The following is a 27749-nucleotide window of genomic DNA, read 5'->3' as shown; positions in this document are numbered from 1 at the left end:
TTGTTAATAGCAACTTTATTGTTTCACTGGTGAAAAAAAATCATAACTGTATGATGCATTTCCCCCTAAATTTACAACAATGAAGGTTATACATAAATTATATAGATCACAAATTTTCTATTTTATACTATTTAGAACAAAATTATTTTGATAAATATGTCCAGAAGACAACATAAGTTCTTAATGGATGGCTGAGTCCAAATATGCAAAATATAGCTTCTGGTTTAGACCATGGTGCTTTAAAATCCTCAAACATGCATTAATATTCTCTAATTTTAGGGAAAATATTACACATGGCCTGATCTTGCAATTTGGAAGAAGCCCAAGCTGAATTTCACATACAGTATTCCTTTCCTCTAAATTAATTTCAGAACAAAGATACTTTCAGGTTAGTACTTCCAAGGAATGAAGGAAATTATACACTCAACAGTGAAACAAAACAGAAAAAACGAAAGGGGCGCTTCATTAGTAACAGAGATAAGTGGGGGTTTTTTGGCTTTTTTTTTTGTTTCTTTTAAACAGATCACAGGAATTTTAAATAGCAGATCAATCATGCTACTTAGGATGAGCAGACAGACCTGAACACTTATGAAGTGAATAATTTTATTAAGGTCTTGCAGGTGAGTGTCCGGAGGTGCTGGGTAAAACACACCACAGGTAAGAAACGGGAAACCTACCTCAGCATTTCTGAAAGGCACAATCTATGGAAGGGAAGCCTAGTATAATAAAACCCTTACTGGATGTGCATGGAAAGGAGGATGGGAGCCTGACTCCTTTTTAAAGGATGAGACCCTCATAAATTGGCCCTTCAGATTCTGGTGATTCCCGCCTCAAACGCAAGTGCTCCAGTGTGTTATGAAAATGTTTGTTAATCTGCTCTGTTTCTTCACTGGATTCAAGATTTGGGAGGTCTTCTCGAATCTTTTGGATAAGCTGATTCAAAACCTGAATAGTGACCTATAAAAGAATACATACAATTTCACAATCAAGTATGTAACATAAAAGATAATGTCATTTAATACGGACATCTTGAAGAGCTTTTGTTACTCTTAGAAGTTACCAGAATAATTATGAAAAAAAAAAAAAGAGAGATGTGAGAACATGATCCCTGGCTTCAGGAAAAACTATTGGCTATTCATCTAAAATATCAACAAACAAACAAAAAATACTTAATGGAAAAAAAGAACTTCATAAACCTGTAAAAGAACAAAAGCAACATTTTATTTAACCTATAAATATTGATCAATCCCTTATTTGGGAATTACTCTATACTTGTGATAAATACTATTCAGCATTTGTAAATTCTTTATTTTTTTAAACAGAGAGTGACTGGTTCCAAATCAGGAAAGGAGTAACTCAAGGCTGTAAATTGTCACCCTGCTTATTTAACTTATATGCAGAGTACATCATGAGAAATGCTGGACTGGAAGAAGCACAAGCTGGAATCAAGATTGCCAGGAGAGATATCAATAACCTCAGATATGCAGATGACACCACCCTTATGGAAGAAAGTGAAGAGGAACTAAAGAGCCTCTTGATGAAAGTGAAAGAGGAGAGTGAAAAGTTGGCTTAAAGCCCAACATTCAGAAAACGAAGATCATGGCATCTGGTCCCATCACTTCATGGCAAATACATGGGAAAACAGTGACAGACTTTATTTTGGGGGCTCCAAAATCACTGCAGATAGTGACTGCAGCCATGAAATTAAAAGACACTTGCTCCTTGGAAGAAAAGTTATGACCAACCTAGACAGCATATTAAAAAGCAGAGACATTACTTTGCCAACAAAGGTCTGTCTAGTCAAAGCTATGGTTTTTCCAGTAGTCATGTATGGATGTGATGGACTATAAAGAAAGCTGAGTGCCAAAGAATTGATGCTTTTGAACTGTGGTGATGAGAAGACTCTTGAGAGCCCCTTGGACTGCAAGGAGATCCAACCAGTCCACCCTAAAGGAAACTGGTCCTGAATATTCATTGGAAGGACTGATGCTGAAGCTGAAACTCCAATACTTTGGCCACCTCATGCGAAGAACTGACTCATTAGAAAAGACCCTGATGTTGGGAAAGATTGAAGGTGGGAGGAGAAGGGGACGATAGAGGATGAGATGGCTGGATGGCATCACCAACTCAATGGACATGGGTTCTGAGCAAACTCCAGGAGTTGGAGATGGACAGGGAAGCCTGGTGTGCTGCAGTCCATGGGATCGCAAAGAGTCAAACATGACTGAGTGACTGAACTATTTTTATAAAATATTCATAAGCAAAAGAGATAAGAATTTTCTTGCACATAGGGAGCTCTTTTCTTAGATGCCATCCATATAGACAGAGAACTTTAGAGAATGAAAGAGACCAACTAAGTGGACTCTCCAAACTCTGACCCTTGTAAACAAAAAAAGAAAGTATCAGAATGATAAACTTTTATATGCGTCAAACCTAAGAACAGGAAAAGAAAACATTATTTCACTAACAACAATTTACTATTCACTTACCGCATCATTTTCCTTTTCATAAAAATAGATATATCTGTTCAGGATTTCTATAAAAAGTTGCACTTGTAGAGAGGGGTCCATGCACTGATTTGCTATTTTCAGAGCTTTCTTTAGGCATTCCATTACCCTTTTGCCTCCATGCAGCTAGAAAAAAGGCAGTGACGAGTATTAAAGAATATTAAAGAGACCAATGAATTACAAATGTCCCATTTCACACAAAGAAATAAACACACTACTATGGCTCTTTCATATTTTAAAAGGACACAAATTTAAATCCTCTTCACTTTTTAAAGTACACAGCAATATTTTAAAACAAATATATTGTTTTATATATTTATATATTAAGTGTTTTATATTTATTTTGTGTATTTTTAAAAGGAAGTGGTACAAACTTGTTACATTGCAGAATCCTCAAAGTGGAGGCTTCACCACAGGATGTAACTCTCTATACATTACTGTTCATTTTATTTAACAAAACAGATTTCCTGTCAGGTGTCTAAGCACTCTACCTATTTCACCTCCAAGGCACACCACCACAGCAGTGTTCCCTATCAATGCTCCTCTCTCCTGTAACACTGCTGGGCAGGAACGACCTCCCATCTTACCTCCTCTCCGTTTTTGTCTGTGTTTCTGCCAGACCAGAAGAGATGTGCACAGGTGCTCACAGCTCGGCCCTGATCAGGCTTCTTCAGAAGTTTGGATGCAGCAAGAGCACACTGAGTCCTCAAGGGTTCATGGTTTTCTTCACTGAAGCACTTCATCCTCTCAAAAGTACCAATGATCAAGGTGATGGCAGCCAGTTGTGCTTTGGAATCACTGATTTCATCTTCGTACAGAGAAAACGCCTGGTGCACACAGAGCAGAAATGACCTTTAGAGACTATGTATTAGAGCATTTTCCAGTTATTTCCCATCAAAGCCTCATCCTGTGAGTAGTTCAGATTAGAATATACATGTGCCCTTGGAGAGCCATAAGACAAAGATGCTGACAAGTTGCAACAAAGAAACTTGCTTTAACTTTTAATCTAGAGATTCCAAACTGAATTATCAAAGGGATTTTTTTTTTCCTCATGAAAGTTTTACCATGACACACTTGAAAATCCTCAAGCTCATTGAAAGTATGAAAGGATTAGTTACTCAGTCGTGTCCAACTCTTTGTGGCCCCATAGACTGTAGCCCATCAGTCTCCTCCGTCCATGGGATTCTTCAGGCAAGAATACTGGAGTGGGTTGCCATTTCCTTCTCCAGGGATCAAACTCAGGTCTCCCACACTGCAGGCAGACTCTACCGTGTGAGCCACCAGGGAAGCAGTGTCCAGTAATTCTGATCAATTTTTCTGCTCCAAACCAGTCAATAAAACTACAGTATTAAGAAGCACAGTATAAGATGGTGGGAAAGGGGTGCTTAATTTTAAGAGTAAATCCGTGTGTACCACCACATTAACATAAAACATAACATAACATAACTTAACATCATTAACATAACAAGTGACTGAACAAAGCAAACAGATTCATCCCAGAAAGAGAGCAGATCATCACCTGGGACATAAATTCATATGCTACTGTTTCATGATTTTCAAAACCAATTTCTCCAGCAGCTAGAGCCCCCTGAAGAAAAAGTCTTAAGGGTAATTCTGCCAGCTCTGCTTTGATCAAAGCACTAATAGTCTGGTGAGCAAATGAAAAAATCTTCTGGCATTTCTTTTCCCATTTGTCATCCTAAAAAAAAGAAAAAATAGTTTAAATTACCTTAAATTCAAGATTAACTTGCTTAAGAATATTCATTTTAAATAAAACTTTTATGGAACAAATAGGAAAAGTGGTAAAAGCTGAGTTCACAGTTTTCCTACTATCTTCCGGTCCCTTGTGGAGTCCACAAGTAGATCAAGCAGGATGCCTTCTCAAAACAACCATCTGAGGTCACTGGCTTTGCAATTTTTATATATTTGGTATTTTTTTTCCTATCAGAAAAAGCAACATATTCCCAAATTGGACAAAATTTGGAAAATACATAAAAGAATTTTTTAAAAATTCTTTAAAACCATTCCTAAATCTACCACCCAGCAATAATCACTAATTACATTCTGATGTTAATGTCTTCCTTTCTTTTTCCTATGTAAATATTATGTAACTGGGATCCTCTGGGTATGGTTTTGTTTTCTGCTTTAAAGTACTTACTGAGAAGAGTTAAATTGGGCTCAGTGTTGCATGTAATTTGTATTCAACTTCTTTTCTTTCACTTATTTTACCATGATTTTCCTCATGATATTAAAATTATTTAAAATCATTTGAATCACTAGAAAATATTCCATAAAAAGGATACAGCATAATTTACTTTCTCTTGGAAATAAATGTAATATAACAAATCGTCTATAAACACAAAGCATTATTGAGTCCGTAATTTTTTCCTTAGTATAAATTTTTAGAAGTGGAAATATTGGGTTTATTAAGGCTGTAGTTACATACTGCCAGAGTTTTCTAGAAAGACTGCAGTAATTCACATTCTCACCATTACTAGATGAGAATGAATTCACATCACACCATTGCCATTGCCGAACATTTTTCTTTTTTCTTTACCAGTCTGATTTTTAAATAAGTTCACTATTATAATTACCAGTGAGGTTAAATATTTTATCCATGTTTAACCATACAAATTTCATGTTAAAGCAATTGATTCTTTTCATCTTTAAGAGAGGGTAACTGTCACAGACTTTTACAAGGAATAAATGCAATAATCCCAAGTTTATAGTCCTTGGCACAGTGTATGGCAGATAGTAATGTGCTAGTTGGTTTCTTTATCGTTACATTTACAAACATGTATCCATAAAATACTGGGAAAAAAGGAATTACATGACAGGCCGGTCTTATAAAAACTGGCCAAAGGCATGCTATGTCATGATTATACCTTGTTTCTCTATTAATTATTGTTTCTCCATTATGAGAATGTTTCTCCAATATTAGATCTTACTTGTTATGTACTGTAACCTCTGAACGAGACTACTGCCTCACTTCAGAACTTGTACTTTATAAAGACTCCAAGAAAATAAAATCATTCTTGAAAAAGTAAAGCATTCTCAGTCACTCTGTGAAAAACTTACCAATGTCTCTCTCACAAGTGATCTTTAGACACAGGAAAAGCTTCAGCATCATTTAAACTGTTCGAATCTTTCATTTCTAAGTGTTTTTTTAATGTGATTCCTTCAACTAGTATGTAATCAACATCACTATTAGTAATATTTAACACAGGACTAGTAATGAATTGAGTTATTGAAACTGAGATTTTACTACACCATTTTGTATTTGTACATGTTTGAAATTTTCTAGCATAATAAAGTAAAATACACACACAGAGGAAAAAATTAGTGACATACTTAAAAGTAAACCCACCACTTTAGAATTCTCTTTGTAGCGAAAAGCCAGCTGGTAAGCTGCAAATACCAAAGGTGGCAGTGTGAAGCGAATCCGTTGATTTCCACCAGCTCCAAAATGTTTTCGTGCTGTGTTTAAAATCTGACCAAAACAAAGAGACAAAACCCATTAATCTTTTCTGTAATTACAGAAACTATAATTAATTATTTATAAAATTAAATGAGAGCTCTAATCATGATGATTGCTACTGTTTTTTGAATACAGTTTTATGGTATACTCTTACATTTCTTTTCTTGCCAAGTCATCACCATCGCCCAAGAGACAGATGCTCGCCAGGCTCCTCTGCCCATGGAATCCTCCAGACAAGAATACTGGATGGATAGCCATTCCCTACTCCAGGGATCGAATCCGTGTTTCCTGCATTGTAGGCAGATTCTTTACTGTCTGAGCCACCAGGGAAGCCCATCTTACAAATGGGGGAAAGCTTGAGGTTCAGAGAGGTTGTATAACTTGCCCTAACTTACAGAGCTAGTCAGGGGCAGATACAGATTTAAATATATTTTCACACACACATGTAAAAAGCATGCTGTGTTGATAAAGAGCACAGGCTCTGAAGCTGGACACATTTAAATGTACATTCTAACACTATTTGTGTGACCCTGGGAAAATTACCATTTACCTTCTCTTAACTTTAATTTTCACTCTCAGGGTTGTTGGGAAGACCAAATAACAGATGTAAAGTGTTATCAGTACTAACACATTGCATGTACTCAAAATACTGGCTACTATTATAATATAAAAAATATGCATATTGCTGGTATATCATGCCTCTTACTTCAGGAAAATATTAAGACCATTTAAGTCAAGGAATGGCAACCCACTCCAGTACTCTTGCCTGGAGAATCCCATGGATGGAGGAGCCTGGTGGGCTACAGTCCATGGGGTCACAAAGAATCGGACACGACTGAGCGACTTGCCTTTAAGTCAAGGAAAATGGTAATAAACTTTAAAAGAGCCATTAGGAAACAAACATCTGGTTGTTTCAGAAAACCACAAGAATTCATGAAATACTTTTTACTACGTGGAGACACAGTGTGTGACACATTCAAGTTTGTAAATTTCTTTGATGATGGTAGATGGGTAGGAAGAGAATGCATTCCCCCTTGAGAAAGTCAAAGGTAACGATCCTCACCTTAAAGGTGTTTCTTTACATGGTATAACCAACTGGTCACAGGTGGAAAGCACACTTTCTACTTTGGTTTGTAACGGAAAAATGAAAACCCACATAGGCCAGGTATGTACATGACACAGAAACATAAGGGAATCAGTTAAAACATTTGAACAATCAGGCCAGCCACTAGGTCAGATCACACGCAGTGCACAGACTGCTTGACACTAAGCCAAGTCGAAGACTACCGCACTACAGACAGAAATCAGCTTCTTTTTCACAATGGTTATGAAGGAGTACAAGAGTGTCAACTATGACAACGTCAACACAAGAAGTCAGGGCTCATCCTCAAATTAAGGTGTTCTTCATTACAACAGACTCACAGGCCCATGTATCCAACAATGGTTAGACAACTTTGCCCAAACAATAATTAAGCCACTATCTGTGCCACCTTTCATAAATTATCCAGTATTAGTCACCAATATCCTACTCAGGCAACATATTTTTCATTCATTTCACAAAGGTTTATTAAGGACTAATGACAAAGGGAGAATCTCATCTGATTGTTTTTTGCCAGGAAAAGGGGGTTAAGAAAAAGACAATTTTAAAGTCTTCACACATTTTTAATGTGGCCAACAAACACAACCTCTATCTGCAAACCTTGGAAACACAAACACAACTGAATATAAAGGTTGTTGCTCATACTTTAAAAGTTTATTATGAAAAACAACTGAACAATTCTAAAAGCAACAGTTCAGAAAGAAAAGAAACATGGAATGATTATTGGATGGATACCCAACTAAAGGAAGACAGACTTTTCTACAATTTCTAAGAAGTCTTCAGAAGAAATTACAGCAACCAACTTGTTCTTCATAAGCTCCAGAAGTTTACAATTAATGCATTTAACCATAAAGTAAAAGTCCAGTTAATCTCTTACTCAGTTTCAATTCTTTTGAAACCTTTTAATACCACAAGCTGGATTAAACTATTTGAGACACATCTACATATGATTTCACAAGAAGCTGTTGAAGGGGTATAAGAAGAGTTAATTCATACCAAGTACTGTTGATCAGGGTCCTCAGATCGTAGAAGATGAATGAATCTGCCCACAAGGCTCTGCTCATCAGCAAAGTCCTCTGGGTCAGGTTCTTCTACAGGTTGATCTGGCTGATCCTGAATCAGTGTAGATACCAAATTCATTATGGAATCCACCTGTAGTATGGAAGACATGGAAACCGACTAGGGTGAAACAATCAGCATGTAACGCCACTGACAAAAGTGCTTTTAGTTGTATAAAGTTACAAAACTGTATCAACAACTTAATTCCTTTTTTCTTTAGGAAAGTGCATGCATGTTGGTACACATCTAGATAAAAGTCTAGAAACAGACAGACCAAATGTTAATTAAGAGCAGTATTCTCTTCCTGTGGGATTATAGTTATTTTATATTTTCTTCTTTATACATCTTCCATCTTATTTATATAATGAATAAGCTACTTATAACTATTTTTTAGTAGTAAATGACCTTCCCCTCCCATCTCATGTGTCTGTCTCATTGTCTAAAACCATAACTACATTGTCTCTGTTTTCTAAATATATAGCATTATCAGTATTCTCTTACCTGGTCTTGAGAGACAATTTCTGTATTATAATCTAGAACATTACTAAGCACGTAACAACTCATGCTCTTTCTGGACTCATAGTCAAAATACTCAAAGAGTGGGTGGAAATGTTTTAATTTCAAGACTGTTAAAATATTGTTGTAAGTGTCAACAGGAATCTTCAAAAGTCTGGTGAGCTCCTTTGAAACTGCACTACTGGTAGCAATACTGCCAAAAGAAAAACAGCGGTCCTTTAGTGAGTAAATTAACCTCTGACATACACAAACAGCACTTGATTCATAAAAATTTGAAAATGTTCATTTACATATTAAAGGAGATGGGTGAAGTGAATCACACCATCCCAAAATACCCCAGTGACTTCCAAGAGAGGTCTATCAGATGTCCACCTAAACACACACATTTATTCATCTATTCAAGTCCTATAGATACAGTAGGTTATGCTGGTCTACAATTCATGAACAGGTTGTTCATGGAGTTATAAAGACTGTCTAGAATGTGGTATTTCTAAGGGAAGTATTTTAAGTGGTAGTTAGGTTTCTGCTGCTGCTGCTGCTGCTAAGTCGCTTCAGTTGTGTCCGACTCTGTGCGACCCCATAGACGGCAGCCCACCAGGCCCCACCGTCGCTGGGATTCTCCAGGCAAGAACACTGGCTGCCAAGTCGCTTCAGTTGTGTCTGACTCTGTGCGACCCCATGGACTGCAGCCTACCAGGCTTCTCCGTCCATGAGATTCTCCAGGCAAGAACACTGGAGTGGGTTGCCATTTCCTTCTCCAATGCATGAAAGTAGAAAGTGAAAGTGAAGTCACTCATCGTGTCTGACTCTTAGCGACCCCACGGACTGCAGCCGACCAGGCTCCTCCATCCATGGGATTTTCCGGGCAACAGTACTGGAGTGGGGTGCCATTGCCTTCTCTGAGTTAGGTTTCTAGGGCAGTCAATAAGTACTGTATATTCAGGACGAAAAATCCACACAAAACTAGCAAGTGAAGAACATAATACATAAGACATAAATTATTTCTTCTGCATCAGATGTTGGTGAATAAGGAAAAGCAGGATAAAATTAGGAACATTCCAGGGTGACTGAGGAATATCCAGGCATTTATAAGACCTTTAGAGGTTGGGACTTCGAATTCTTTATTCTGTCTAATTTTACTTTTAAACTCACTTAGTGGGGAAGATAAAGATACAAAATTTATTTAAGATCTGGAATGTTTTTTTGATTCACACAAAAGATGAGAGTGACAAAAAGAAAAAGAGGTAAAAGAAAAAATAAACCTTCCAGATGCAACTAAACCACTGGAAGAGAGATGGAAAACAAAAAGATTATGTGAGATGAAATGATAATATAGGGCAAGGAGGGGCCTAGCCTGACTCATGTTCAGAAGCAGTGGAGGATGGGACAGTAAAGGGACTACTGGAAAAAGATAATAAAATCACAACTGTGCAAGCGGCCCCTAGAGGATGCAACAGGTCTAGGACAGCATAGTTGAGGAAGATGCAAGTACACAAGAGAATATTCATACCACGCCTGAAATCAAAATCAAAGCTGAAAATAGAAAAAAATTTAAACCAATATAATTTTCACATCTTAAATACATACATGGATCCCTCATTTTTTCATAATTGACTCATCTGTTGGAAACTACTTATGGAAATACTAACTCACCATAAGTAGTTATACAAAGGGGTCTGAATGGAGACACGGGTCTCTAAAGATGCCTATGGTCTGTGAGTGCCACTACCTCATCACTGTACACAACCAAGCAACTGGCTGCCACTTTCTGCCCTGGTTAGTACCAAGCATGTCAATCTAACAGATGCTTAAAAAACAAGATGAACTCTAACATTTAAAAAAATAATTGCAAAAGGAAAACAAATCTGGGACAAAAAAGTTTTACAAAGGTTTTTATAAAAATGTTTGACTTACTGTTCAAGGTTGAGCTTATTAAATATCTCCACTGTTGTTTCTAGAACTTTATCAACATAGTCCACACGATCAGGATAACACTTCATAGCGAGATTAATGAGAGAGACTTGTAAAGATACAACATCCTCCGAAGGCATGTCTTGTCTAGACTGGAATGTTCAGAAAACCATGGAATTTATTTTAAACAATTACTAAAAGACTATCAGCTGAGAATTTTGAAAGTGTTTAGAACTTAGGAAGAAAGTCATACAAACCTGTATTACTGTAGCCACCTGCTGTGAAAATATGTCAAAAAGTTTAATATCTGTTGGGATTCCAGGTCCATCTTCACGGTGAGCAAATAAAGCTAATCTAAAAAAGAAAATACTCTTTATTTGAAAACATACAGGGATTGGGGCAGTGGGATCATGGATGACATTTTACCCTTTCAGCTTTTCTCTCAATTCATTTTTAATGGAACAGTTTTACCGACGATGCCTTTTTCACTGCATTCTTACTTTATACCATATGCACCAGATTTTTAACAGGTCAATTCTGTCAAATTCTTTGAAGTCTAATTAAGTAGTCATGGACAGAACTGTATTAACATGACAAAATGTATTCAACAGCTATGATTATAAAAAGTAATCTCTAAAATGTAAAAAGTACATAGATAATTTTATGACACTGCATTTTTACTACCGTAAAGTTTAAAACACAACTAATTCCAAAAGCAGTCAAGTTAACTTCTATTTACCACATCTTAAACTACTCAAAACAATGCTTGTTCCGTTATCATTACTGTTTATCCTGATTATTTGAAAACTCTTCTTTAAAAAAATGCAGGAACAGAGTGATTACTTGAACATTCTTAATTATCTATATTTATGTCTACTTGATAAAGATTCCAGATCAAATTGTTTCCCTCTGAAAGATAACTTTCATCATTGTAAAACACAAGGTTTGCTCTTTGGTGATAAATGGATTTATAAAATTTAAATGTTGGGACTGTATAATGTCTTTAAACACCAATTAAATGCATAGATTAAAAATATTATCTCCATGCCTTCTGTTCAACTAAGAGCTAAACGTCTCTCATGAGTAAGCCAGACAAGTACTTAGTAGATACTCAGACTTACAGAACTAATGTTAACTAAATCAAAATCATTAATAAAGATGTAAAAAAGAATTCACAAAAATGTTTTAAATTCACTATTCAAAAGTCAGAACATCTACCCTTCAATACGGGAAACTCTTACCTATCAATTAAAGCAATGATTATGTTTTTCACATTTACATTTTGGTGTAACTCAGCACAGGCCCGAAGAAAAGGATTCAAAGTTTGAAGGTGGAATTCATCAGGGAAAACCTGAAAATCAAATGATAATCAATTATTACTAAAATCAACTAGCAAAAATCAATTAGTAAAAGCATTTTCTACTATATTCTGGACTTAATATTTAAAGCTCATATTTATGGGGGAAAAAAAATTCATCTTAACATTATACAAGAACGTGCAAATACACCACTTTCAAGCCTCTCTAAACATAACCCCAGAAAGAAATATTCTGTTAACCAAAGTACATCTACAATTAAATTAAAACTAATGATACCTAGACAACTTGGAGGTTACTCTTTCCTATATTTTGGGAGGAAAAACCCATCAATACAAAGACCATGTTATTATATTAATAGGAGAAAAGGATTCATTCAGGAAAGCTTAATCTCTCTTCAATCAAGATTTTTCCCCCCAAAACAAAGAAAATTAATGAAATACAAAATGAGTTCTTCAAAAACCTGAAATGTTCTCATCTACCTGAATAATGCACTCCATGAGATATTCCTGAGCCAAAGCATCTCTGCAATTCACCACTTGCTCCAATATGCCGGTCAAAACAATCTGAAAGAAAAACAAGATTTTAAGAATTAAAGAATTATTTTCAAAATCTTAAATCACTTCTCCAGTAACATATTTGTACTACTAACTTAAAAATCATATTTTAGGTTTTCCTGATCCATACTTAATTTCTAAACTGTAAAATTTTACAAAAGAATGTTTAAATAAAAACATTCTGGGTTTCTATTTTGTAAAAGTCAAAGTCCATTTCATTAGTATTTTTTCTTTTATGATTTGTACTTTCTGTGTCCTAAGAAAGCTTACCTAATCCAAGGTTATAAAGACTTCCTTTGTGTTTTCTTCTAAAAATTCCAGTTGCAAATTTCACACTTATGACTTTGATAAATTTTTTTGAGTTCCTCTGCATAGTATGAGAATGGGTCGCAATTCAGAGGCTTGGTTTGCATACAGATGTCCAATTATTCCAGAATCACTTGCTGAAAAGGTTGCCTTTGCACCCTTATCAACAATAATTGACTATATACACGTGAGTCTATTCTGGATCATCTCTTCTAGGGGTCAGCAAATCTAGTTTAATGACCATTTTCGTATATTGTTTTCCACATTATCTTCGGCTGCTTTTGCACTACACTGGCAGAATTTAACAGCTGCAAACTATATGGCTTGTAAAACCAAAAAATAAGTACTATTTGGTCCTTTAAAGAAAAAGTTTGCTAATTCCTGATTTATTCTCCACTGATGTATTTATTTATCTCTTTCACCAATATCACATTACTTTATTGTAGCTTTAGAGTAAATCTATAGTAAAATAAATCTCAATGTAAAGAAAACTGGTATCTTGATAATGATAATACTGAGTCTTCCAATCCACAAACACAGACTCAAATATATCTTTTGGTTTATTTAAATCTTCTTTGATCAACAACTGTCAATGCAATATTATTTTTTAAATATTTTAATTAAAAAAATCAGACTTTATATATCTCATGACATAAGAAAAGATGAGAAGTAAAAAGATATAAACCTGTTTGTAACGTTCCACATTTACACCTTCCAACTGACTAAGGCGCACCAAATTTGTTCCCACTAAAATTCTCAGTTCTTGTCTTTCTCGTTCTCTTTTTTCTCTATCTCGGCTATGTCCCTGATGCTGCATTCGAACCCAGAGCTTGTTCATTTCTGCAAAGTTGAGTAGGACAAAATCCATGGAATCACTGATATCACCAGTTGTTTCTTCACTGCAAAGAAACAGTTGGAAAAATCTTTATACACAGTATTTAAATACAGGAACAATTTCCTACTATTCCTCTTCTTTGTGCATTTCCTTTTTACCTCTTTAATACACCAAACGCTTCATGAAAGACATCTTCAACTACACTGTCTTAATCCTCAATTTCAAGAGGAAGAGAGAAAAGAATATCAGGGAGGGGATGCAGTTCAAGTTTAGAGGGACAAAATGCTCCCCCACTCCTTTTGGGGCTTCCCAGGTGACACTAGTGATAAAGAACCCAAAATCTAAGAGATGTGGGTTCAATCCCTGGGTTGGGAGGATCCCCTGGAGGAGGGCACGGCAACCCATTCCAGTATTTTTGCCTGGAGAATCCCATGGACAGAGGATCCTGGCAGGCTACAGTCCGTGGGGTCATGAAAAGTCTGATACAACTGAAGCAACTTAACCACTCCTTTTCCTGGGCCAACTAAACTTGTTCTTAGAATTGTATTCCATTAATTCAAAAAGCCTTAAAAAATGGACACTTGTGTCACTGTTAACTCATTTTATTATTGAGTATTTTATGTTTGCAATTGAACTGTAAACTTTGTAAGTTCTGTAAGGTAAAAGACCAAGTATTTCTTGCTTATTTTTACATTTCCTAAGATGGGGAAATAGTAGTTTTCAAAACTTTTTGCTGATTACTAAATTAATACTCAAAAACTGAATCATATCATAACACAGCAAATAACCTCACCGTCTTCTCTACACTGTTAAATTTTTATCTTTTCTACACCATTTAAATTTTTGTCATATGCATGGTTAAAGTTTTATTATAGCTTTTCATTTAAAAAGGAAATGATGTAGATATACTAAAAACAACTAAAATATACACATAAGAAATAAATGAATATAGAAACTTTTTAAAAAGGGAAATAAGTTCCTCAATCAAGGGAATTTGTCATGTGACTAGTTCACCCAACTGGATACAGACCATCTGCCATCTTTGTGGGATAAAAGCACAACGGACTCGGATGCTAGAATACTGGTTGCATAAGACACAGCTCTCTCTGAATGGCTTCCCCGCCCCATCCCCACCCATTTTGGAGTTAATATATAATTTGTGTGCACAGATAATTAAAATCACTTATACTCTGGGGTAACTAGAAGTTGCTAAATTATAAAAACTGATTAGACATTCAAGAAACAATATGAAAACTGGCTAGCTCATAAAAAAGTTAAACATACTTCGTTATTTTATCACAAATACAATTTTCAAAATGTAGCTCATTTAAAAAGTCTTATTTTCAAAGAGTATCTGATGGAATGGAAAAATGCTCTCAATTATGCTAAATTAAAAAAGCAGGTTTTAATAATCTACACATAATTTTTATAAGAGTACATTTTATATCACATCACATATACTGTATCTCAAAGGAAATCTATAAACAAAATGCTACCAGTGGCTGACTCTGGGTAGGAGAATTACTGATATTTATTTTCTTCTATATACTTTTCTATACTTTTTATATGTTTTACAACAACAACAATAAAAATACTACACCTAAATCAAGAAAGAAAACCACTTACTCTGTTGGCTCCCCTTCATCAGGTAAGATGTTTCTGGTACACTGAAGTAGATAATTTCGAAGAAACAGACCTCTCAAGGGATGTTGCACACCACGGCACATTTCTACCAAATCTTTCAAAATATCTTTCCTGGACTGAGGAAACGACTTGACGTATACAACTCCAACTGTGATCAACAGGTAACTAGAGGAATGAGGCAACATTTGATTAGAAATAAAATACTCAAGAATTTGACTATATTCAAACACAATATATACAAACATGAAATAAACAAGACAGGAAGCAGGTTTTCTCCTACACAATAAAGAAAATATCATCTAATTTAAAATGTAACTGTTTACGGACACCCTTCCATTTATTTATAATATCACCTTTAAACACATCAGGACTCACAACTGTCACGATATTAACTTTTCTAGTAGTCCGGAAATTAGAATATGTCCATTTTTTTCTATTTTCAAAGTTCTTCAATAATCTATAATAAATAGTTATTTAGACTTCACAGCCTTAAAAAATCACTATCAAAATGTTAACCTCAATTCGTTAAGAAATTAAATAACCTTAAACCCACTGATTTTAAAGGATGTAACACAAAGTGGGAAATGCAGACATAAAAGCCCACAGAATCTTAATAACTTACAGCCTTGGGATAATGTTTCCGGCATACTGTACAAGTTCATAGAGATCTGCCACTTTTCTTCCTTTAGCAAATTCATCTGTCAGGTAAACTTCCAAGTAGTGCAGTTCATCAGAAATAGCCATATCTTTTAGTTATCATTAAGGATTTAAAGCTAAGTCAACCTAAGAATGTTGACTCTACAACTTGTTGGACTCATTAAATTGGGCAAATTTCTTTTCTTGGTATTGCAGTTTTTTCTTTATTTATTGGGGGCAGGGGGCATGCCCCACAGCTTGTGGGATCTTAACTCCTCAACCAGGGACTGAAACTGGACCATGGCAGTGAAAGCCCAGAAATCTAACCACTCAACCACCAGGGAACTCCTATATTGGGCAAATTTCCTAAATGTTAGTCATGTAAGAAAGCATGTTTACATTAAGACAAGACAGAACTTCTTCTGGGCTTTCCTGACTTTAAGGGTTTTTAAAGATGTCTGGTAAAGCAAAACAATAAAAATAAGATTGCCTGTGAGACTACTTAAGGGTTTTGAAATGGCAAATCATTGATGTCCTTTACATGTCAGAGTCCAGCTTGACAAAATCTTAGCATTAAAAAACCATTTGCTTAATACTTTCAATATCCTTCATGAGTAGTCTGAAAACTGAAATATAACAACAAGCCACATAAAGAAGTGCAAGCACAAAAAAGGTGTTTCTGATACTCTTCTCAGCACATTTGCAGGGAGAAGTACTACTTGATTAAGACAATGAGAAATAATACAACTTCCAAAAAACCTAGGGAACAAGCAAATAAGCCTTATCAAGAAAATAGTATGATCAAAATGTTCTTCAACATTCAAAAGATACAAAGTTCATAGTAGCTCTTTGGTGATAACATAGAAGTCCGCAGTTCACCAAGCATATTAGAAGCATGTTTCAGAGCATCCATAAGCTTGTTTTTGTCCTACAGAAAAACCAAGAGCGTTGGTGAGAATGCTTAAATAAACATTTAACTTGGCTATACAAATTTTAATCAAGGATCTATTCACAGTTTTAAAAGTATACAGCACCTAAATTATTTTAATCACATAAAAATCAAGTTTTAATTTCACCTTGCCTTCACTTTACTGAAAAGAGTAAGATAACGTAATTCCTCACCAGGCTGCAAAGCTTAGCAAATCTCATTTATCTAGGACCACAAGCTTCCTGACAATAACTCAAATCTTTACAGTCTTGGCAACTATTAAACTATAGCTCCATTAATTTATCTTTTACCTGTAAGCAAGAAAATTGGCATACTGATTCTTTTGAAAGAAAGTTACTATTCTGACAATGGCTTGGTCATAGGTTAAACACTCTTCAGAGATGTCTGGAATGACTACTCTTTAAGTATGCTTTTCTCCTCACAATGTCCATATGCCCCACTTAAGACATAAACATAGACAATTCCTTTAGATACAGAAACACTGTTCATACACAGAAAGAGACAGGAGCAAGCAATAGCAAGCTCCATGCCACCCATTTTCTCCACTCCAAGAGTTTTGTTTTTACAAACTGGTTTGCAAGAAAAATAATACAATAGATACAACTGGTTAAAAGAGCATATTATTACTAAGCTTTAGAAACTCTAAGACACTTTACAAAGGCAAGATATTATCATCATCATCAATACAGAAACTTATAATTTAAGTACCAGCCTATTTGGTTCCATTTATTAAATTTTATTCCAGAGAATCTATAGTTTCTACACAGATAATCTACTCTTTCAGAATATGAATAGTTTTTAAGGTAGTTCTTGCAAAAAAATGTATCTGTTCAGGACAGAAATAAAAGCCTTCAAGATAGAGGGGAAAGGCTGAACAATTCAAATTGAAAGCATATTAAACCAATATTTATTAAGCAACTATTATATGTCAAGTACTCCTCAGGTTTGGAGGATGAGGCCAGTAGTTCAGGTCAGATATGGAGATAATACAGTGATGCGTAAATAGAAGGCAGGGTCTCCCATCCTCATGGAGCTTACATTCTGGTAGGGAAGACAGACAATTTCAAACCACAAGTATAAAGGTAAATAAATATTTCAACAGGGCTATCTACCGAAACTGCTCCACATAGCGCCTGAGGGAGCTGAGGCGGAATATTAGATTTACCAGAGCAGTAGTGCCACAGGCTTTAGAAAACACAGCCTAACATTCCCAGGAACACGCAGACTACAACTGTGCCTCTCACACTGTCATCTTACCAGGCATCTCTTCATCTGGAATGACTGGACCTTCACAGCCTGTATGGCTTCATCCAAGAGTTTTTCCTGCTCATCCTGCGGTGACTGCTGTGTTGTAGGCTAAAAAAAATTTTTTTAAATCTCCCATTAATGTGTCATTAGAACTCTCGTCAAGCAAATCTGTTATTTTTATAGGTCCAGCCATAGTTTACATTTACAAAGCTTTCACATAAGGTTCATTCCAGTTCTACATCTCAGACTCATTTCTCAATTTTTGACAACTGAACAGAGAGCCGTGCCGTTACTGAAGTTAATAGCATAAGACTGCTGAAGGAGAAAACTAATAGATACAGAGAATGTCTTCTCAGAAACTGACTCAACATTCCTGTAGCAGATTGTCTTCAAAGAAATAGAAGGTGGTGGTTTATGGCTGCCTATGCTCTGCTGCTGCTGCTAAGTTGCTTCAGCTGTGTCCAACTCTGTGTGACCCCATAGACGGCAGCCCACCAGGCTCCGCCGTCCCTGGGATTCTCCAGGCAAGAACACTGGAGTGGGTTGCCATTTCCTTCAATGCATGAAAGTGAAAAGTGAAAGTGAAGTCACTTAGCGGAGTCCGACTCCTAGCGACTCCATGGGCTGCAGCCTACCAGGCTCCTCCGTCCATGGGATTTTCCAGGCAAGAGTACTGGAGTGGGGTGCCATTGCCTTCTCCTAATACACTCTAAATCCACCTAGAACATAACCAATCTGTGGTGGTGAAGTAGTCTAACCCAAATCTCTAAAAGCTACCTTTCATCTGCATCTTAGTCTATTCTTAGGAAGACCAAGGAACTAGTTTACGAGAACACATATCCTCTTGGGCAATATATAATGAGGGACTAAACAGCTTGGAAATGAAATAGCTAAAACTGTTGACAGTGACTTGTAGTAGAACACCATAGAGAGTACACTCCCTCAAGGATCTACCGTATCATTTCAAATACAGCTACAGTTACAATGGACAAAATATATCCGTACAGTCTTCTTTTTGCCATCAGAAAAATCTGCTTGCAAAATGAATTAGATCTACCTGTGAACAGAATTAACCACTCCATCCTTATGTTGAATAAACACTGTGTTTACACCTCTGCTACGGCAGGCATCACATTATAACTATAAATGATGGCTATTTTCACATCCTTGGAACCCAACACATTGCCAGACACATAATGGATGCTTCATAAATGTTCACTGTCTGAATGAGTAAGCTGGTTTTAGATTATGTTTTTAATAAAAAGCAACTGAAGAATCAACAGATGAATGGATAAACAAATTATGCTATATACATATAAGGAATATTACTCAATCATAAGGACTGAAGTATTGACAGATGCTACGTGAACTACAAAAAGGTTATTTAAGTAAATGAAATCAGACATGGAAGACCACACATTGTGGGACTCCACTGATATGAAATTAAGGCATAGTTCAGAGATAACTGCACGTTCAGTTCCAGACCACAGCAGAAAAGCAATATTGCAATAAACTGAGTCACAGAAATTCTTCAGTTTCATATGTTTACACTGTACTGTAGTCTATTAATTAAGTCTGCAACAGCATTATGTCTAAGTAAATAATATATATACCTTAATTTAAAAATAATTTATTGCTAAAAACTGCTAACCATCATCTGAGCCTTCAGCAAATTTTTGCTGGTGCAGGGTCTCACTTTGATGTTGATGGCTGCTGAGTAATTAGGATGGTGGTTGCTGAAGGTCATGGAGGCTGTGGTAATTTCTTAAAATAAGACAATAATAAAGTCTGCCTCATGGACTGGCTCTCTCTTTCACGAACGATCTCTCTGTAGCATGTGATCGTCTGATACCATTTTACCCATGGTTCAGTTCAGTTCAGTCGCTCAGTCGTACAACTCTTTTCGACCCCATGAATCGCAGCACGCCAGGCCTCCCTGTCCATCACCAACTCCCGGAGTTCACCCAAACCCACGTCCATTGAGTTGGTGATGCCATCCAGCCATCTCATCCTCTGTTGTCCCCTTCTCCTCCTGCCCCCAATACCTCCCAGCATCAGACTCTTTTCCAATGAGTCAACTCTTCGCATGAGGTGGCCAAAGTACTGGAGTTTCAGCTTTAGCATCAGTCCTTCCAAAGAGAACTTCCCAAATTGGAGTCAGTTCTCTCAAACCCTGTGTGCTCAGTAGCTCAGTCATGTCCAACTCGTTGGACTGTAGCCTGTTGGGCTCCTCTGTCCATGGGATTCTCCAGGCAAGAATACTGGACTGGGTTGCCATTTCCTCCTCCAGGGGGTCTTCCCGACCCAGGGATCAAACTTGCTTCTCTTGCATCTCCTACACTGGCAGGTGGATTCTTTACCACTGTGCCACCTGGGAAGCCCCTCAAACTGCCCTGCTGTATTCACTAAGTTTACGTAATATTCTGAATCCTGCACTGCCATTTTCAACAGTCTTCACAACATCTTCACTGGGGTGGAGTTCATTTCAAGAAACCACTTTCTTTACTCATTCATACAAAGCAACTCTTCATCTGTTAAATTTAGACCAGGAGATTTGGCAATTTAGTCACATCTTTAGGCTCCACATCTGATTCTAGTTCTCTTGTTATTTCCACCACATTTCAAAGTGGTGGAAGACCACTTTGAAGACTTCATCCACTGAAGTCTTCAACCAAACAAGGTCATCCATGAGGACTGGAATCCACTTCTTCCAAACTCCTGTGTATGTTGATTTTTTTGACCTCTTCCCTTGAATCACAAACGTTCTTAATAGCTTCTAGAATAGTGAATCCTTTCCAGAAGGTTTTCAATTTGCCCAGATCCATCAAAGGAATTATTATCTGCGGCAGCTACAGCCTTCTGAAATCTTTTTATTTGGCTACACTGGGTTTTAGTTGCGGCCTGTGGGATCTTCAATCTCTGCTGCAGCATGCGGGATCTTTAGCTGTGGCAATGTGAACTCTTAGTTGTGGCATGTGAGATTTAAGTGAGATTTAGTTCCCTGACCAGGGATGGAACTGGGCCCCCTCATTGGGACGCCAAGTCTTAGCCACTGGACCACCAGAGAAATCCCTGAGACGTATTTCTTAAATAACAAGACTTGAAATTCAAAATAACTCCTTGATCTGTGGGCTACAGAATGGATGTTGTGTTAGCTAGCAGGAAAACAATATTCATCTCACTGTATGTCTCCATCAGAACTCTTGGGTGTTAGGTACGTAATCAATGATTATTAATATTTCGAAAGCAATCCTTTCTTTTCTGAGCAACAGGTCTCAACAGTGAGCTTAAAACATTCAGTGAACGATGTTGGAAACAGATGTGCTGTCATCTGGGCTTTGTTTTTCCATTTATGGGCACAGGCCCTACTTCATAAGGACCCTAGGATTTCAGGAAGAGTAAATGAATACTGGCTTCAACTTAAAGTCATCAGCTGCACTAGCCCCTAACAAGTCAGCCTGTTCCTGAAGCCAGACATTGACTTCTCTCCAGCTGTGAAAGTCCTAGATGGTATTGTCTTCCAATAGAAGGCTGTTTTGTCTACAAGGAAAATCCTTGTTTAGTGTAGCCACCGTTATTAATTACCTTATCCAGATCTGCTAGGTAACTTGTTACAGCATCTACATCAGCATTTGCAGCTTCACCTTGCATTCTTATGGTATGAAGATGGCTTCTTTACATATACCTTATGAACCAACTTCTGCTAACTTCAAACTTTTCTTATGCAGCTTTCTTACCTCTCTCAGCCTTCACGGAACTGGAGAGGGCCTTGCTCTGCATTAGGCTTTGGCTAAAGGAAATGTGATGGCTGGTTTGATCATCTATCCAGACCGCTACAACTTTCTCCATATCAACCATAAGGCAGTTTCACCTTCCTCTCATTCATGTGTTCACTGGAGTAGCACTTTTAATTTTCTTCAGTAACTTTTCCTTTACATTTACAACCTGGCTAACTGTTTGGTACAAGAGGCTAAGCTTTGGACATGTCTTCCTCACTGAGCTTAATCATTCCTAGCTTTTGATTTCACTTGAACTCTTTCAACTCTTCCTTTCATTTGAACACTTAAGAGACTATTGTAAGGCAATTAATTGGCTTAATTTCAATACTGTTGAATCTCAGGGAATTGGGAGGCTCAAGAAAAGGGAGAGTAATGGAGAAGGGCTGGTCAGGGGGCAGTGAGAATATACACGCTTATCAATTAAGTTTGCAGACTTATGTAAGTACAGTTTGTGTCACCTCAAAACAATCACAACTGATCACCATAACAAACATGATAATGAAAAAGTATGAAATACTGTGAGAATTACCAAAATATGACACAAAAACACAAAGTGAGCAAATGCTGTTAGAAAAATGGCACCAAAAAGACTTGCTAGATGCAGGATTGCCACAAATTTTCAATTTGGAAAAAAAAATGCAGTAAAGCAAAGCACAATAAAATGAGGTATATTTGCATCCAGAATAGGAAAATCATCCATAGAAACAGAAAGCAGACTGGTGGTTACCAGGAGGGACAGTGGATGAGTAACTGCTTAAAGAGTACAGGGTTTCCGTTTTGGGTGGTAAAAATGTTTTGAAACTGAGTTTCCCTAGGGCATACTTCTTCATAAGCATAAATAAATATCAAAGAAAAAGTTCAATATCTTTTATACTGAACACTAACTCACACAACAAAACTAATAGTGTAAAATGCTGACAAGGAGCATGTGCATTTAAGGATTCTGACTTAATGAAATTCACTATTCATCATGGGCTAGTTCTCTGAGACCAAGCAACGGTTTGGGTTTTTTGGCTCCTTATCTCTGGATGCAATAGATTTAACAATTATTAGAATCAATGGATTTCACTAGGTTCAGAAGGCCAGCTTTGAGATAAGCAGAAATTTTTATTGTGATAAAACATACACATTAGAAACGTGTATGTTAGAAAATTTTTATTGTGGTAAAACATACACAATGTAAAATTTCCGTTTTAACCATTTTTAAGAGTGCAGTTCGGCAGCATTAAGTACATTCACACTGTTGTACAGCCACTGCCACCATCCATTTCCAGAACTTTTTCACCTTTCCAAAGGGAAACTCTGTGAGCAATAAACAGTAACTTCCCACCCCACTCCCGCCCTAGGCAACTACCACTTTCTTTGTCTAAGAGCCTGACTTCTCTAGGACCTCATATAAGGGGAATTTTACAACATCCATTCTTTTGTGTCTGGTTTATTGCACTTGGCATAACATCTTCAAGGTTCATCCATGTTATAGCATATGTCAAAATGTCCTTTTTAAAAACTTTAATTCATTTATTTATGGCTGCACTTGGTCTTCATTGCTTTCAGTGGGCTTTCTCTAGTTGTGGCAAACGGGGGCTACTCTCTGCTTGTGGTGCTTCTCTCTCACTGTGGATACGGGTTCTAGGGCTCTCAGCTTAGCTGCCCAGTGGCATGTGGAAGATGTGGCAATCTTCCCAGACCAGGGATCAAACCTGTGTCCCCTGAATTGGCAGGCAAATTCTTAACCACATTCTTAACCACTAGATCACCAGGGAGATCCAAAATTTCCTTCTTTTTGAGGTTAAATAATATTCCATTGTGTGTATATACCATTTTGTTTATCCATTCATCCGCTGATGGATATCTGAGTATAGTACTACCTTTTGGTAGAAAGTGAAGAGGAACTAAAAAGCCTCTTGATGAAAGTGAAAGTGGAGAGTGAAAAAGTTGGCTTAAAGCTCAACATTCAGAAAACGAAGATCATGGCATCCAGTCCCACCACTTCATGGGAAATAGATGGGGAAACAGTGGAAACAGTGTCAGACTTCATTTTTTGGGGCTCCAAGATCACTGCAGATGGTGACTGCAGCCATGAAATTAAAAAGACGCTTACTCCTTGGAAGGAAAGTTATGTCCAACCTAGATAGCATATTCAAAAGCAGAGACATTACTTTGCCAACAAAGGTCCATCTAGTCAAGGCTATGGTTTTTCCAGTGGTCATGTGTGGATGTGAGAGTTGGACTGTGAAGAAGGCTGAGTGCCGAAGAATTGATGGTTTTAAACTGTGGTGTTGGAGAAGACTCTTGAGAGTCCCTTGGACTGCAAGGAGATCCAACCAGTCCATTCTGAAGGAGATCAGCCCTGGAATTTCTTTGGAAGGAATGATGCTAAAGCTGAAACTCCAGTACTTTGGCCACCTCATGCAAAGAGTTGACTCATTGGAAAAGACCCTGATGCTGGGAGGGATTGTGGGCAGGAGGAGAAGGGGACGACAGAGGATGAGATGGCTGGATGGCATCACTGACTCGATGGACGTGAGTCTGAGTGAACTCCGGGAGTTGGTGATGGACAGGGAGGCCTGGCGTGCTGCGATTCACAGGGTCGCAAAGAGTCGGACACGACTGAGCGACTGAACTGAACTGAACTACCTTTTGGCTACTGTGTATAATTATATGGCAAATAAAAGTGTGGTTATAAAAAGGCTGGGTTCATGCTCAGTCTCTAAATCATGTCCAATTCTTTGCAATCCCATGGACTGTAGTCCCCCTGGCTCCTCTGTCCATGGGATTCTCCAGGCAAGAATACTGGAGTGGGTTGCTATTTCCTTCTCCAGGGGATCTTCCCAACTCAGGGAGTGAACCCAAACACGGGTTCTGCATTGTGTCTCCTGCATTGGCAGGTGGATTCTTTATCCTGAGCCATCTGGGAAGGCCTATAAACAGATTTCAAACGATTCAAAAATATTTGTATAGAACTGACTAGACTCAGTAATCTGTAAGCCAATTAGTAAATTTTTTCTATTTTGTATCAACTGGGTTTAAAATTAATAGAAAAGTATATATACAAAATGTAGAAAATAAAGAGATAAAGCTATAATAAATAAATGTACTTTTACATATTACTTGTAAGACAATGCAGCTGGCTATTCTAAAGGAACACTTAGAAACCCTTCCTGCCAAGTATGGGACTGAACAAGTCAGTTTAACATGAACACGATTTCACTATACACAAATTAGGTAACCAATGACCCCTCACTCATAAAAGTAATTTACAAATGACTCTGTACATAGCAGTTATATATATCAGAGAAAAATGGAAACACTAGAGTCAAGATCAAATTAACATTTGTGATTAGGCCCCTTTTACCCCACACATTCAAGCCAAATAGCCCTCACAAGTCTACAGTTAAAAGGTGCAGAGAAAACAAAGGTCACTATGAACATATCACTTATAAAACTAGTTCCAATTCAAACAATGTGCTTTCATTTCCTCTTGCAGCAAACAAGGATAATAGAAATACTTGTATCATTGTTATGAGTAATAAAGTGAAATGACACCGATAAAGCTTGAAAATTGCTTAGCAGTTAGTAATAAGCAATCCACCTAAGTGTTCCCATCATTATTATATTCCCCATAGATACCAGCAATTATCTACAACCATCCTAGAGACTTGTTGATCTCTCCACTCACATAGATGTTTTCAAGATAGATGTAATCAAACAATGCAATGTTAATCAACTATAAAATGAAAATAACACATCTCACAAAGATACAGAATTTCATTATGTTAATGAAAACACTATTTTTAAGATGACGGAAAGACACAAAATAGCAACTGAAGTAGGGAGAACTAAGCACAATGAAGGGATGGGAACATCCAAACATGTATTTTAACACCAGCATCTCCAATTTCATTTACCAATAAATTTCCCCAGGAATCCTATGATGGCACACACCATGACCGTTTACTTCCCCCAGCTTTATCTACTAGCAATACACATTCTTCTCCACCTAGAAAATTCCTACTCACTGTCCTCAGAATCTCAGTTCACATGTTACTTCCTGTAATCTTTCCCATACTCCCCAGAACCTTCTCTCCTTTCATGGCCCCACAGCACTAAACTGACGGACTGTCCTCAGTACTCAAACTGTACTACATTAAGTTCCGTAAACATGTCTTCTGCTAGACTCTTAAGTTCTTTGAAAGCATGGGCTACGTTTTCAGTGTCCAGCACAGTGCATGACATAAGACACACAAGATGCATAATAAATTGAACTGAATCCTAGATTTTAGAATTGGGAAGGGCCAAAAAAAAGAACATTTATTTTCAGACGCAAAAAGGAGACTCAAAGAAGAATGAGTGACTTGCCCAAGTCACAGAGACGGTGGTTGTGACAAGACTACTACTGCAGTTTTCTTTCCCAGTCAAATTCATGAGGACAGTACAGGGTGTATCCCTCACTGTTCCAAACTGGTTCCTCACGCACAGAACGGGGATATACAAGAGATCCTCAAGTAGCTGCTTTTCTATTACAAACACTATAAATGGCAATCCATAAATGTTGAGAAACAAACGTCAGTTTAATTTTTGCACCATTCTTATATCAATTCCCAAATAAGAATTCAGAGAAATAAGCAGAATCACCTTGTACAGCATCATATTATATGCAAGCAATATATGTCAAACATTTTGCTTTTTGGCATTAGTGCATTTAAACCGAAGCCTGTTTCCAGGCTTACAGGTTTTGACAAGCCTGTCTACACAAACTGAATAGTGAGATAACTAAAACGGATACTGTACACCAACATGCAAAAACATTATTTATACAGTACAGGCTATGTCAAACGCTAATAAAATGCAAGTGACAACTTGCCTTTGGGGAAACGAGACACAAGGATTCACATTTTGAGGAAGTTCAAGTTCACCAGCCAACAGCTACACCACGATTTGCTGCCAGCATAGAGAGGCGCTAAGGAGAATGCCTACTTCCAGTAAGTAAAAGACCTGGATTTTATCAATGGGGAAGTCAGTAAAAGAGCCAGGGCGCCCAAAGAACAAATGTTAAAGGAAACAAGCAGTCTCTTTTTTGTCTCTCAGAATTAATGGATATCAGATAGTATGAGTCCTTCCAGGAAATTCACCTAAGCCAGTCCCTAGAATTCTCTGACACACACTGCAATCTAAGAGGCCTATGAGGCTAAAAAAGGCCCGGGCACTATTAAGGACCCTCCAGAAGGTATTTCTTGCAGAAGAAAGGGACACGAAAGCACTACCAGGCACAAAGGTGGAACCGTCAGCAAGGGAGCAGCCTTTGGGCGGGTCCCAACGCCACCTCTGAGCCTCAGGCCCTCCGTACGCCCCCGTTCCAGCCAGACGCCCAGACCCAGCACTAGAGATCCCCTCAAGGCGGGGCAGAGGCCAACTCCACTCAGAGGGCTCGCAGGCCCTTACTGACTCTCAGAGCTACGGAGCGAATACACCCCCTCAAAGAGCAACGGCCATGGCCAGGCGCCGCCGCGCCCCCGATCCCGTATCGGCCCGCCTGCGGCCTTCCCCGGCCTGTCCCCCAACCCGTAGGCCAAGCATGGCTGGTATTAGCCCCGACCCAGCTGCTGGGCCCCGACTCCGCCTGCACGGTTCCAAACGGTGGGAGCAAGCAGTGGCTGGGAAAAGGGTCAGCCCGGGGCCCGCCGCCCCTCAGCACTCACCATGGCGACTCCCCTAAGCCTGCAGCCAGAAGCACCCACCCCGCGCGGAGCCTCCCGCGGTCAGGTGACTCTGCGGCCCCTCCAAGCCCCGCCCCCTCTAGCTCCGCCTTCGGACCCAGCAGACGGCTCCTCGATTGGTCCCCCAACTCCCGCGTATTTATTGGTCCCTGTCACTTCACGGTGGACTGACGGACCTAGGCGCCAGCCAAT

General features: G+C 37.9%; 1 protein-coding gene across 1 annotated transcript; it reads right to left on the bottom strand.

The window, feature by feature from the left end:
• On the bottom strand, positions 1–27672 carry VPS35 (VPS35 retromer complex component). The gene is made up of 17 exons (XM_005892382.3): positions 27540–27672; positions 18071–18169; positions 16696–16792; positions 15851–15974; positions 15211–15393; positions 13435–13648; positions 12369–12452; positions 11812–11921; positions 10828–10924; positions 10574–10722; positions 8645–8852; positions 8081–8236; positions 5875–5997; positions 4027–4206; positions 3095–3334; positions 2490–2633; positions 1–957 (listed from the first exon to the last, which is right to left on the bottom strand). The coding sequence occupies exons 1-17, from the start codon at positions 27540–27542 to the stop codon at positions 778–780; spliced, it is 2391 nt and encodes a 796-aa protein (XP_005892444.2). The 5' UTR covers positions 27543–27672; the 3' UTR covers positions 1–777.
• Positions 27673–27749: the final 77 nt, after the last annotated feature.

This window comes from Bos mutus, chromosome 18, assembly GCF_027580195.1.
Source record: "Bos mutus isolate GX-2022 chromosome 18, NWIPB_WYAK_1.1, whole genome shotgun sequence".
Lineage (NCBI taxonomy): Eukaryota > Metazoa > Chordata > Mammalia > Artiodactyla > Bovidae > Bos > Bos mutus.
This window is presented reverse-complemented; position numbering and strand designations above follow the sequence as displayed.